We start from the raw sequence: 10,492 nt of genomic DNA on the forward strand, positions 1-10,492 counted from the left end.
ACACACACACACACACACACACACACACACACACACACACACACACACACACATTTTTTTTTAATATTTACAGTGGGAATCAACCTTGTAAATGAAGTTAATCGCTCTTATCTCCGATAACATCGTGGTCAATTTATTATTAAGAACAGTAGGATTTGTTACATACAGCTTCTTTAACTTTGAATCTGAAATATCTAATAATTATTACGCACATTATAAAGACTATGAAAAAGGATTCATGTATGATATTCTGTATTATTCATAAATATAAATAATAATTTAAAACACTCGTATTTAAATGTATTTAATTTAATTCAAACACATAATGAATCCGTTTGTCGAAAAAAATCGACAAACTATGACTATAATCACTCCCCATTTCCCAAACTGTTTATAAATAAACCATTACTGCGCCCTAAAACACACTGTGAACCCCGCTAACCGGATGTACTTCTCTACTTTGACTTCCGGAACGAACGTAGTCACCTCCTTTGCTTTTCCGTCTCTCTTCCGCAAGCAGCTCGACCATAACAGCAGTCATGACCGCGTCTATTGTAGTCCAGAGGGTCGCTGCCCTGGCGGGGGCTTCTGCCGTGGCCGCTGGGGCTTATGGAGCTCACGGTAATACTTAATAGCAATTTATTATTATATTTTATAATAATGCTTCAAAACTCATTCAGAGAGACCCGTGCGACAACTTCCTCATCCGTCTTTTTGTCGGTAAACGTTATGCAACGCCAAGGTTAGGCTGGCCACTGGTTAGAAAAGCGCTGTATAAATGCAGTCCAACTACCATAACTGCCTCTACTCCCACTTTAGGTTTCAAAAACAAAGACCCCGAAGATTACCAGAGAAATGTACGTGCAAGTGATTGGATTAAATTGCATTTTATTCAGTCAGAAATACTTTTGATTGACGGATTAATTGTAATATTTTCAAACTAACTCCATAAGGATAGAGGCCTCAAGGAGTTAATTGAATGTCTAAAACAAACATATTAGTCTACAAAGCCTTGTCAATTTGATCATCCATTGCGTCTTACAAAAATCCAAGAATGATTTGATAAGACGCATGTTCTATGCTACATTACATTTCTGTTTTATATTTACTGGACATTTCAATAAGTAAATCATGAAAATGCATCTCTTTGTCTGTGTATGTCTCTCAATCCCTTCCTTCCCCCCCAGCTGTATGAAACGGCCAACAAGTACCACTTCTACCACAGTCTCGCTCTGCTGGGAGCTTCTCGCTGCGGAAAGCCCGCCTTGGTGAGTGCATTAGTGGGTCTGATACCTCGATAGCCTGGGGCATTGCTCTCTCCAGGGTCCCTTTCACATCTAATTACCCTGGCAGTGTAGCCTTCTCACCCCGCCTCTCACTTGTGTATGTATTAGAATCCATACCATTACCAATGCTATTACAGCATTACAGCTGCCATCGCTAGCTGTATGAGTGTACATGGATGACTGTACATTTGAGCAAGGCGTCAAAGATCACGCTCTCCTGAGACCAGGAATAAGTGGCTATTTGTTACGTGTTTATGGTGGATAATTTGCTAAATATTCAGGGAGCACCAACAATAGATTTCAGTGATTGACAGGGCCAGGATATTGTAGAGGCTAGGGTGTTGGATTCCTAGATGAAAAGTACTGAATTTAATCTCCACAGTCTACTTGTCTGTGTTCCTGAGAAAGTTGCCAAACTCCTTCCTGCTCGTTAGTGACATCAAGATAAAATAGTAAATATTAGGGGTGGAACTGTTATAATGTTCCACCCCTGCATAATTCACAGTTCGGTTCATAACACAATTCGGGCTCACACTTTTCGGTAGGGTACAGTGCGTTTTTGGTAAAGCAGAATATTTTCATTTATATATATGTGTGTTTGTGTGCATAAATATGTGAGGGTTGAACCGGTATTATTGCTCTGTGGAGGAAATTTAAAAATAAATTGAATCTGTGTTTCTTCGGATTCACTCTTGGTGCACGGTTGCTGTAAAAACGTTGATTTCCTTTAATGCATGCTTTTTTAAAAAAGAGCAAAGAAGACTTTTAACCACAATGTCAAACAATGTTGTTCATGCTATTTTTTTTAAAAAACACTCACGCTTTACAAGGAACCCCTTCTTCTTGAACCTACTTGTTAATTCTGAATGATGTATTGGATAAATAGGGAATCACAAGAACTAAAATAGATAAATAGCATCCATGTCCCTGCCACCTCTTGACCAATACGTAGCTCAATAAATAAACCACCTAAACAGCTCTACTGAGTATTGTCACACTATTTAGTTCTGTGCTGGTTGGGGCCGGATAGTGAGTACCTGGTTAGTTGTGTTAGTTAGTGTTGGACTCTTAAATGTTCTGAGTTAGATCCCCAATGTCTGTGGCGTCCCTTTAAGCATCCATGAGCAAATCACCTAACCCCAAACCTGCTCCTGAATGACATACCTGAACACACTGTTGGAAGAAATCCCCTGCTAAAATCCCATTAATGAAGACATTATCATTGAGTTGGCCTTTATGTTGCGTTAAACCAAAGTAATCCTGCTAAATGACGGTTGGTTTCTTTCCAGGCGGGGGCCCTCCTGGCGGCGGGCATTGGCCTGTTCTGCGGGCCCCTGTATCACCAGGCTCTGACGGAAAGCTCCGAACTGCGAAAGGCAGCCCCGTTCGGGGGGATGGCGCTCATCGCCGGGTGGCTGGCCTTGGTCTTCTGAAGCCTGTCAGGTCACCTCTGGGTGGGACGCAATGTCACGTTAAAACTGTCAAAAAGTTGAGCTTTTGAAAATGTAATGTCCGATAAGAAGCACAGGGGGGTGGGGTGGGGTGGAACCGCCGCCCCTCCCCTACGTGTCGCCGCGAGATAAGGCTGTTTGGAGGGATTATCTTTATTCAAAATGTCCAAACCATCGCTGGATTTCTGCCCGACTTGCCGGGTTCACAACCTTGTCTCAGCCCATCTGAAGTGGACGGGGTGAATGTATGTGTGTATTTTGTTACAAAATTAAATAAAGTTAGATTAAATCAATAAACACATGTGTCGTGATGGACTTCTACTGACCCTTATTTGGTTTCATGGGCTGTGAACTCTACTCCTCGACTATGTACACTATAACTATGCTCCTAGAGTATAGTTACTCTGCTGTGCCCACTCAACAGATGCATAAAATGGTTTTACTTGAATTTTATAAGTAAACACAGACAAGCATAATTTATATTCAATATAATTCAAATTCTGCTAAGGCTTAGCTATTTATATTAATCAAGAGTTTGACGATTCCTTCACTGAGACGATTCTGTCTGGGGTGTAAAGACAGTTGTTCCCCTTTGTCTTTGTGACCTACATCATTTGATGCTCCGAGTGGCGAAACACAAAAGGAGTCAATTACTGGTGGCCTTACTATAGCTATATGTACCATGTTGGCTCTCTTGACAACTGAAGATCAGACGTGGGCCTGATATCCCCTATCTTTTGATGCTCTTTGGTCATATTTTTTAAATGGCAATTTCCAAAGGAAGCTTGGTTTTTATGGCTGTGGCTCTTAAGATAAAAACTTCCCTAATGCGTTTTGGTGTTGGCATTCGTGTGGACACCTGATGCGCAAATGATGCAGTAATCGCCCCCAAACCAGCTGGGCGACGTTAGTTCTGTCATATTTGTTTTTTTGATTTGATTTGTATTATTTTTGTAGCTTTAAATACAGCACCTTGGTAGATTGAATTATTAACTGCATTCAAAAGTATTTTCTGCTTGATCTAAAAGGTTTAACAACTGCTTTCTCCTCCTCGACTGTATTTGTAACAATGCGCAGGTTTGTTGCGCCTGCTCTGCCCCGTCTTCTTCTTTTGTTGGTGGTGAACCAGCGCCACACAGTGGCCCTCATTTATCAAACGAGCGTACGACAGAAAACGTGCGTAAAATGGACGTACGCTCATTTCAACGTTGAGCTTGGCATTTATCAATTTGAACGTGAGCGCAGGCTGCGATGAAATCTCACGTCAGGTCTGAGCTCGTGTACGCAAGTTTTTTTGGCGCAACATACGGGTATTTCAATGATGAATAGTGCAGCACAAGTAGCCCATGTTCAACATCTGTATTAATTACTAAATAAATTGGAATTAGCCCAGCCGTTCAAACAATTACAATCAAGTCAGGCCTAATTAAAAACAGTATTGCTATGAAAATAATTAGAATGTGACAGGTGAAATGTTTATTCAGCTGTCTATATTAACAGGAGCTTTGCCAAATAGGTGGTCGTGTCTCAGCGATGGCAGATCTGGCTCTGTTAAGGACCTCAACGCACAGACGAGAGAGTTTTTCGAGACCGCGCCGATTTTTTTAAGGAGGGCGATGAATGGCTCTTGAGTCGTTTTCGTCTCCCAAGGCATCTCCTGATGGAGCTATGCAATGCTTTGGAGCCACAGTTAAGGCGAGAAACTAGGCGATCAAACGCAATACCTGTGCAGGTTTGCTCTACCTTGGGATTTTTGGCCACCGGGATCTTGCAGCGGGAGATCGGGGACAGGTCTGCTATTTCCCAGCCAAGTATTAGCCGAACCATGCCAGCAGTTTTGGCAGCTATAATGTCCCTCTCCGAACGTTATATTAAATTCCCATATAATAACGATCAGCAAACTGGAATCAAACGGGATTTGTATGCTATTGCTAGGTTTCCAAATGTGATTGGTGCGGTTGATTGTACCCATGTGCGTATGAACCATATATTAATGATTACGCGTACATCAACCGCAAAAGCTACCATTCAGTTAATGTTCCGATTATTTGCGATGCCAGAATGTCAATCCTGAACATGGTAGCCCGATGGCCTGGGGGCACGCACGATTCTTTTATTTTCCAAAATAGCAACGTTGGGCATCGTCTACATCAGGGCGCACTACATGGTCAGAGTCATCTCGGGGAGTTACGCTGCAGTCGCACTGCACCGGCCTCCTCCCGTTTCTTGCTTGGCCGGCTTCACAGCCGCAACACGATTTTTTTGGTGCAGAGCTTCATGTCGGACCATTTCTTCTTCACCTTATTCGGAATTAAATAACTTTAACGGAATGCAAACAATAGCATATATGTGAAATGTTTTAAGCTGGATAACAGAAGTTGTACATTTAATTTATTATTTAATTAATTTAATTAACAAACCTCTTCCGTAGCCCGACGAACATTGGAAACACTATTCACTGCAACAGTTATTTCCTTCCATATAGCATTCTTTTGCTGGCCTTTAATGCCAGCTATAGGCTACCAAATAAAACCAGACGGTTCGCATCCACCAGTGACCCGAGCGTCTCCATTTGGGTCTCGGAAAAATTCCTCTATTTTACCGTTGGACGTTTCTCCATGTCGTAAAAGTTAGGGGCGAGACTTCTGAAGACGTGCTTTTATATGGGCGTGTTACGTTAATTACGATCGATCTCAGCCGCCGTATTTATCAACACCAAGATCCTTCGTACGCTGGGATTGGTGTGATACGAAGGTTTCGTAAATCTCACGTGGGTCCTATCGTAAGATGAATCATGCGTTCAGATTTGTGCTCATTTCTACGTTCGCTTGATAAATGAGGGCCAGTGACCTTTAATGTGTACTACAGCGTTTCTACAGCTCGATGCGTTTTCGCTATGAGTCCGACTTAACGGAGATATTCCTGAAACGCAGCCAAGGAAAACGGAGGGGAAAAGATTTTTTTTCGCCCTTGTGGACGGGGACTTAGTCTTAGTCTGTAGAAAGCGAGAATCTCCCCCATCATAAACAAGGTGCCATAGACCTGATTGCTACACATGAAGTGGTGGGAGAAGCAGGCGATGCGTTGAAAACACACTTTCGAGGCCTAATTGGCATCCTTATATAGAGGTGTGAGAAATGGCGTGTGGCGTTTGCTAAAAGACTCCTGACTCTGAGTCACAGGTTAACCAGTGGTGACGTGGACATGTTGTGCATTCAACGTCACTGACACAAGCACTGAGCGAATTCCCACTTATGGAATGGAGCGTTTAAATGAAGCCACGGTTTCACGCAGTCTTTATTCTCGTCCTATTTTCTCCACTTGTCTGGGGGAGACTTTAATGCAGAGTCGTTCTCGGCTGCTCTTGTTTATGTGTATCCAACTGTCCTTGGCTCATCAAATGATGTGGTTGTGTGTTGGTTCCATCATGGGTGAAAGGAAAAAAGCGAGAGTGTCATATGTTTTTGTTTGAAATACTTCCACATAATTCTTAAGAGAGAAAAGTACTATTAGTACTATTGATCGAAAGAGAGGAAGATGCTGCTTTGCAAACACACGGGCCGTGAAGTAGGTTTATGTTCTAAATGAACTCCACAGACAAAAGTGTCTTCCGCTGTCGTGGGCGTCTGTGAAGGAGGGAAAGAAACACGTATATAAACCAAGGGCAGATATTGTTAATTGTACCTCGGGGGAACTCTTCTCTTAACTTCACAAGCTTCTCCGCTCTTTTATTTCTCTATTCATGAATATATTATTTAGGCAAACACCTCCCTCTTGGCTCCTTCCGAAATCAGGCAGACGGAATATAATTACATCGGCAGCCAGTTGTGGAGCCGCTCGGTTAGATTGGTATCTGGGCTCAAATTGAACTTGTGAAGAACTGGTAGCCCGAGAGCCATCAGTCATTCACTGACCAGAGATACAGAGGGGCTAACTGGGAGGAGGAGGATGATGGCTGCTAGCTAGCTACTGGGAAAAACAGGCTGGAACAGGTTTCTTCTTCACACTTCAAATAAGATAAGTTGTACTTTCCACAAGAGAAACTCGGAAATAGTACTTCATAAGACTTCAGCCATATTTATAGATATTTAATCAAACACTGTTGAAGCTCAAGCATTTCATTTCCATTATTGTTTCTGCCTGCTGCTCATTATGAAATGTGCATATTACAATAAACATGAAACTTGAATTGGCTGTCTTACGATGATGTGGGGAATATAAAACCCATTGCCTGATGCCTATTCACGAGCCACCCATCAACCTAGACCTAGTCCTCGCTTACCGAGACGGATCCAGAACGCACACGAGAGCGGAGAAAAGTATTAATCACAGACACAAACATTGTGTTGACGCGATGCTATTAAAAGACAAACCACACACACACACGCTCACACACAAATACACAAGAAGAGACGCAAAATCGCTCCCTTCTTTCCCAGGCATCCGTCACGTTCTGGCAGCTCACACAACGGCCGTAATTGCCATTTGGAGTGTTGCCACAGCCCACTTCCCCTACTGTTGACCTTTCAAGCTACTTAAAGGATGGTTACCGCTAAAACACACACACACACACACACACACACACGCGCACACTCTAGATTACTCCCTCACTTCAGCAGAGACTGAGGCCTCACAATAGACGCATGGTGGATGACAGAACGATGTGTCTCTGATCATTTAGTCCCCCATCTGGGCCCCTGTTGAGAATTTTCATGCGTCAACGAAGCATGGAGGTAAGTAAAAAAAAAAAATTGGCAAGCCGGGTAGGTTTGTCGTGCAACATCGCCATGGTGATAACAAGAGCTCTCCTCCCCCAGCTGTGGAGACACCACGATGTGTGATCACACCCACTGTTCCTGCTATCTCGTGGACATGGGGGTGGTCACCCAGTGGCCCTTTTCGGCTGGGAACACTAGCAGCTTCATCATCCTACCCCCTATCATGCATTATGTATGGATTTATAAGGTTTTGATCATATTTAGTCTATGAAGGATCTTTGTTTAACTTCTATTTTCCAGTGTGGAGAGAAACACATTTTTTTATTTCCCTCTGTATTTTGTGATTTCAAAATGTATTTTTCTTTTGGAAGGATCTTTTTAATTTCTGCCAAGGATGGATTACCCGAGTTGATTTTGGAAGAAATCCTTCACAAATATCCCCAATGAAAGCATCCAATGGCAAATGTTCTACACAACAAACCTGTAGAATGGTATTTTATATTTCCTGTACTGTCTTTCCTGTCACAAGAAAATAAGCAAAACACAAGCATTAACATGCTCTGTCGTCTATAGCACAATAAATAGTCGGAGGTATAGGAAAAGGACCCAATTTAAATATGTATTTAACCATTTTTATTTGACCTTAAAATCCACAACACATTTGTAGACACAAGTTCAGGCAAAATTAACTTCAACCCCTACATGTGAGCATTACCTCGCTGACGCATTCACAGTCCCCTGGTGAAACACCGGTTATTAAATTCTCTTTTTCTTGTTTGTGATTGGATCAAATTCGTGCCCTGTGACAAGTGACATCACTTGGCACCGATTTGAACCAATCAGCAATTGCACGATATATGGGTTCCCTACTGTCCTGATGGTTTGATCCAGGCATTAGGTTTTGATTTAAGCCGCCAGGCCGAGGGAAATATCCAAGCGCCGGTATACGAGTCCAGGTTCCTGAAAACTTGCAAACTAGGACTCAATTTTATTCCTGCACCTACATCTCCTGGGGGCCACACAGTGTGTTTAATCATGTCCCCCAGCTGCTCATGAATAAAAAGGGGGATAAGAAATGGGGAATGAGTTTAAATTGTGAGATTTCCTTCGCTTTGTAGTTCTTTTTACTGAACCATTGTAATAACTTTGGAAGTCCTTTTTGAGGATGTAGTCACCTCTCATTTGGCTGAGCAGGTGCCCAATACACCACTTAGGAGCAACGTATGGTCTTCGGTGCCTCCTCGTCATTTTAAAAGCTTATAGAGTTACCACATACGGAAAAATCAGAATATGTTTGTCACTATACAGAAGGCTGCTTTACTATAATAATATATATGTAGAACATTTAAGTGGGGACATACTATATTATACTACATTAATCAAATGGCTTTAGGTCATAAAGTTATGTGAATGTAAAATACTATATTTATTTATAGCTACTCTGTATAGTAACATTTTTATGTTGAAACCTATAAAAAACACACCTAAAAACCGAAAACATATGCTTTTGTATCACCCTATCAATGCAATCAAAATGGGGTCTATTCCTAGATTTTTGGAATTTTTTACAGAATCTACCAATCTTCCTTACTTCATTGTTTTTTCAGAATCTAGATTCCATTTCCATTTGTTTGGGGATATAAAGCCCATCACATATAAAAAGGGCACCTGCAAAAGCCAACAAATGAAGGAGTGTTAGGCCTTCCTGTATTTAGGAGTTATTATTAGGCAGCCAATGCTAGGGCCTTGACTTCCAGATGAGACGTAATTTAACAATCCTCCCTTGTGGCTAAACATTGAAACCGCATCAGCAAATGGTTCCTCCCTTTGCACTTAGCTTTTTTCTAGGATGGAATCCCCTAATAAATGAATTGGTAATAATTGTATTTGAATAAACTCAATTAGGATTCTGAATCAGATAAGAAGTTTTAGCAAACGGCCAAGTGTTTCTATACACACTCCCATATGTCATCACCATTACTTTTTGCCATCTCAGACAGATGTAGTGAGAGAGGGGACTTGTGACCCTTGGAGATTTATACACAGACAAACAGTTTGCTTCATTTAATCAGCTGAACCAGCAACCAAATTGATCATCCCTTATTCTCACTTCTTCCGTTATCTTCAACTGAGGCACTTTGTCAAAGACAAAATTAAAACTTTGTAACAATGCCAGAGATTCACCCACCACTCTACCAGCTGCAAAAGCTTCCTCCAGACTCTAAGCACCTGATAGCTCGCTTTGTGCACCTATTTGCGAACTCCGTATCCACTAACCATCTGAAAGAAGCCTGGTCCACTGAGCTGAATCTTGAGGTGTCTGACGACACTTGGAATGACTGTCTGACTAGAATCCAAACTTGCTAAATGAATGCCTGGTACAAACTGATTAAATTCAAAGTCATTCATATACTCCACTATTCAAAACCTAAACTACACTACCTGAATTTATCCATTGGTCTCCCCATTGTTTGACAGATGCAAATGTGCAGAAGTCTCGTAACACATCGCTCCTGGCTCTGTGCTCATCTACCAACATTTTTGGAACATACCACTGGCTTTTCGGAGTCTATGGTTGGGACATTCCTCCTGATCCAGAGCTTGCACTCATTGGATGCTCAGAGTCTGCTTTAAGCTATCTGAGGATCAGATGTCATGGATGCTTGTTATGGTTTCGGCAAAAACATGTATTTTATTAGATTGTAAATCGCCTACAACCCCCTCCTTTCAGAAATGGCTCAACGTAACGATCATCATACAGATGGAGAGAATACGCTTCTACAAAAATAAAGCGCCAAACTACATAACATATGGGGCCCATACCATTTCAAAGATAAATAATTGTAGTGACATATTATTGTTCATTCTATTCTTCAGCTCTGTTTTGTCTTGTTTACAAAAAATATATAAAAAACTAACAGAAAATTTAATGCATAAAGAATAAAAATAAAATTCTAAGTAGACTTGGAAAGGTGTTTTGAATTATCACCTCAGGTGTCAGCGCTGAACCTGATGAATAAGGATTGTTTAGAATCAT

At 41.5% G+C, this 10,492-nt stretch overlaps 1 protein-coding gene across 1 annotated transcript; it reads left to right on the forward strand.

Annotated features, from left to right (window-relative positions):
• Positions 1 to 464: 464 nt before the first annotated feature.
• Positions 465 to 3,034, forward strand: tmem256 (transmembrane protein 256). The gene is made up of 4 exons (XM_060076552.1): positions 465 to 621; positions 820 to 857; positions 1,188 to 1,268; positions 2,576 to 3,034. The coding sequence occupies exons 1-4, from the start codon at positions 540 to 542 to the stop codon at positions 2,717 to 2,719; spliced, it is 345 nt and encodes a 114-aa protein (XP_059932535.1). The 5' UTR covers positions 465 to 539; the 3' UTR covers positions 2,720 to 3,034.
• The last annotated feature ends 7,458 nt before the right edge of the window (positions 3,035 to 10,492 follow it).

The sequence above is a fragment of the Gadus macrocephalus genome, chromosome 17 (genome assembly GCF_031168955.1).
Source record: "Gadus macrocephalus chromosome 17, ASM3116895v1".
Classification (NCBI taxonomy): Eukaryota; Metazoa; Chordata; class Actinopteri; order Gadiformes; family Gadidae; genus Gadus; species Gadus macrocephalus.

Coding starts and splice junctions, on each gene's coding strand:
- tmem256 (XM_060076552.1), top strand. CDS start 540: ATGACCGCGTCTATTGTAGTCCAGAGGGTCGCTGCCCTGGCGGGGGCT. Junction 858..1,187: donor CCGAAGATTACCAGAGAAAT/GTACGTGCAAGT, acceptor CTTCCCCCCCAG/CTGTATGAAACGGCCAACAA. Junction 1,269..2,575: donor GCTGCGGAAAGCCCGCCTTG/GTGAGTGCATTA, acceptor GTTTCTTTCCAG/GCGGGGGCCCTCCTGGCGGC.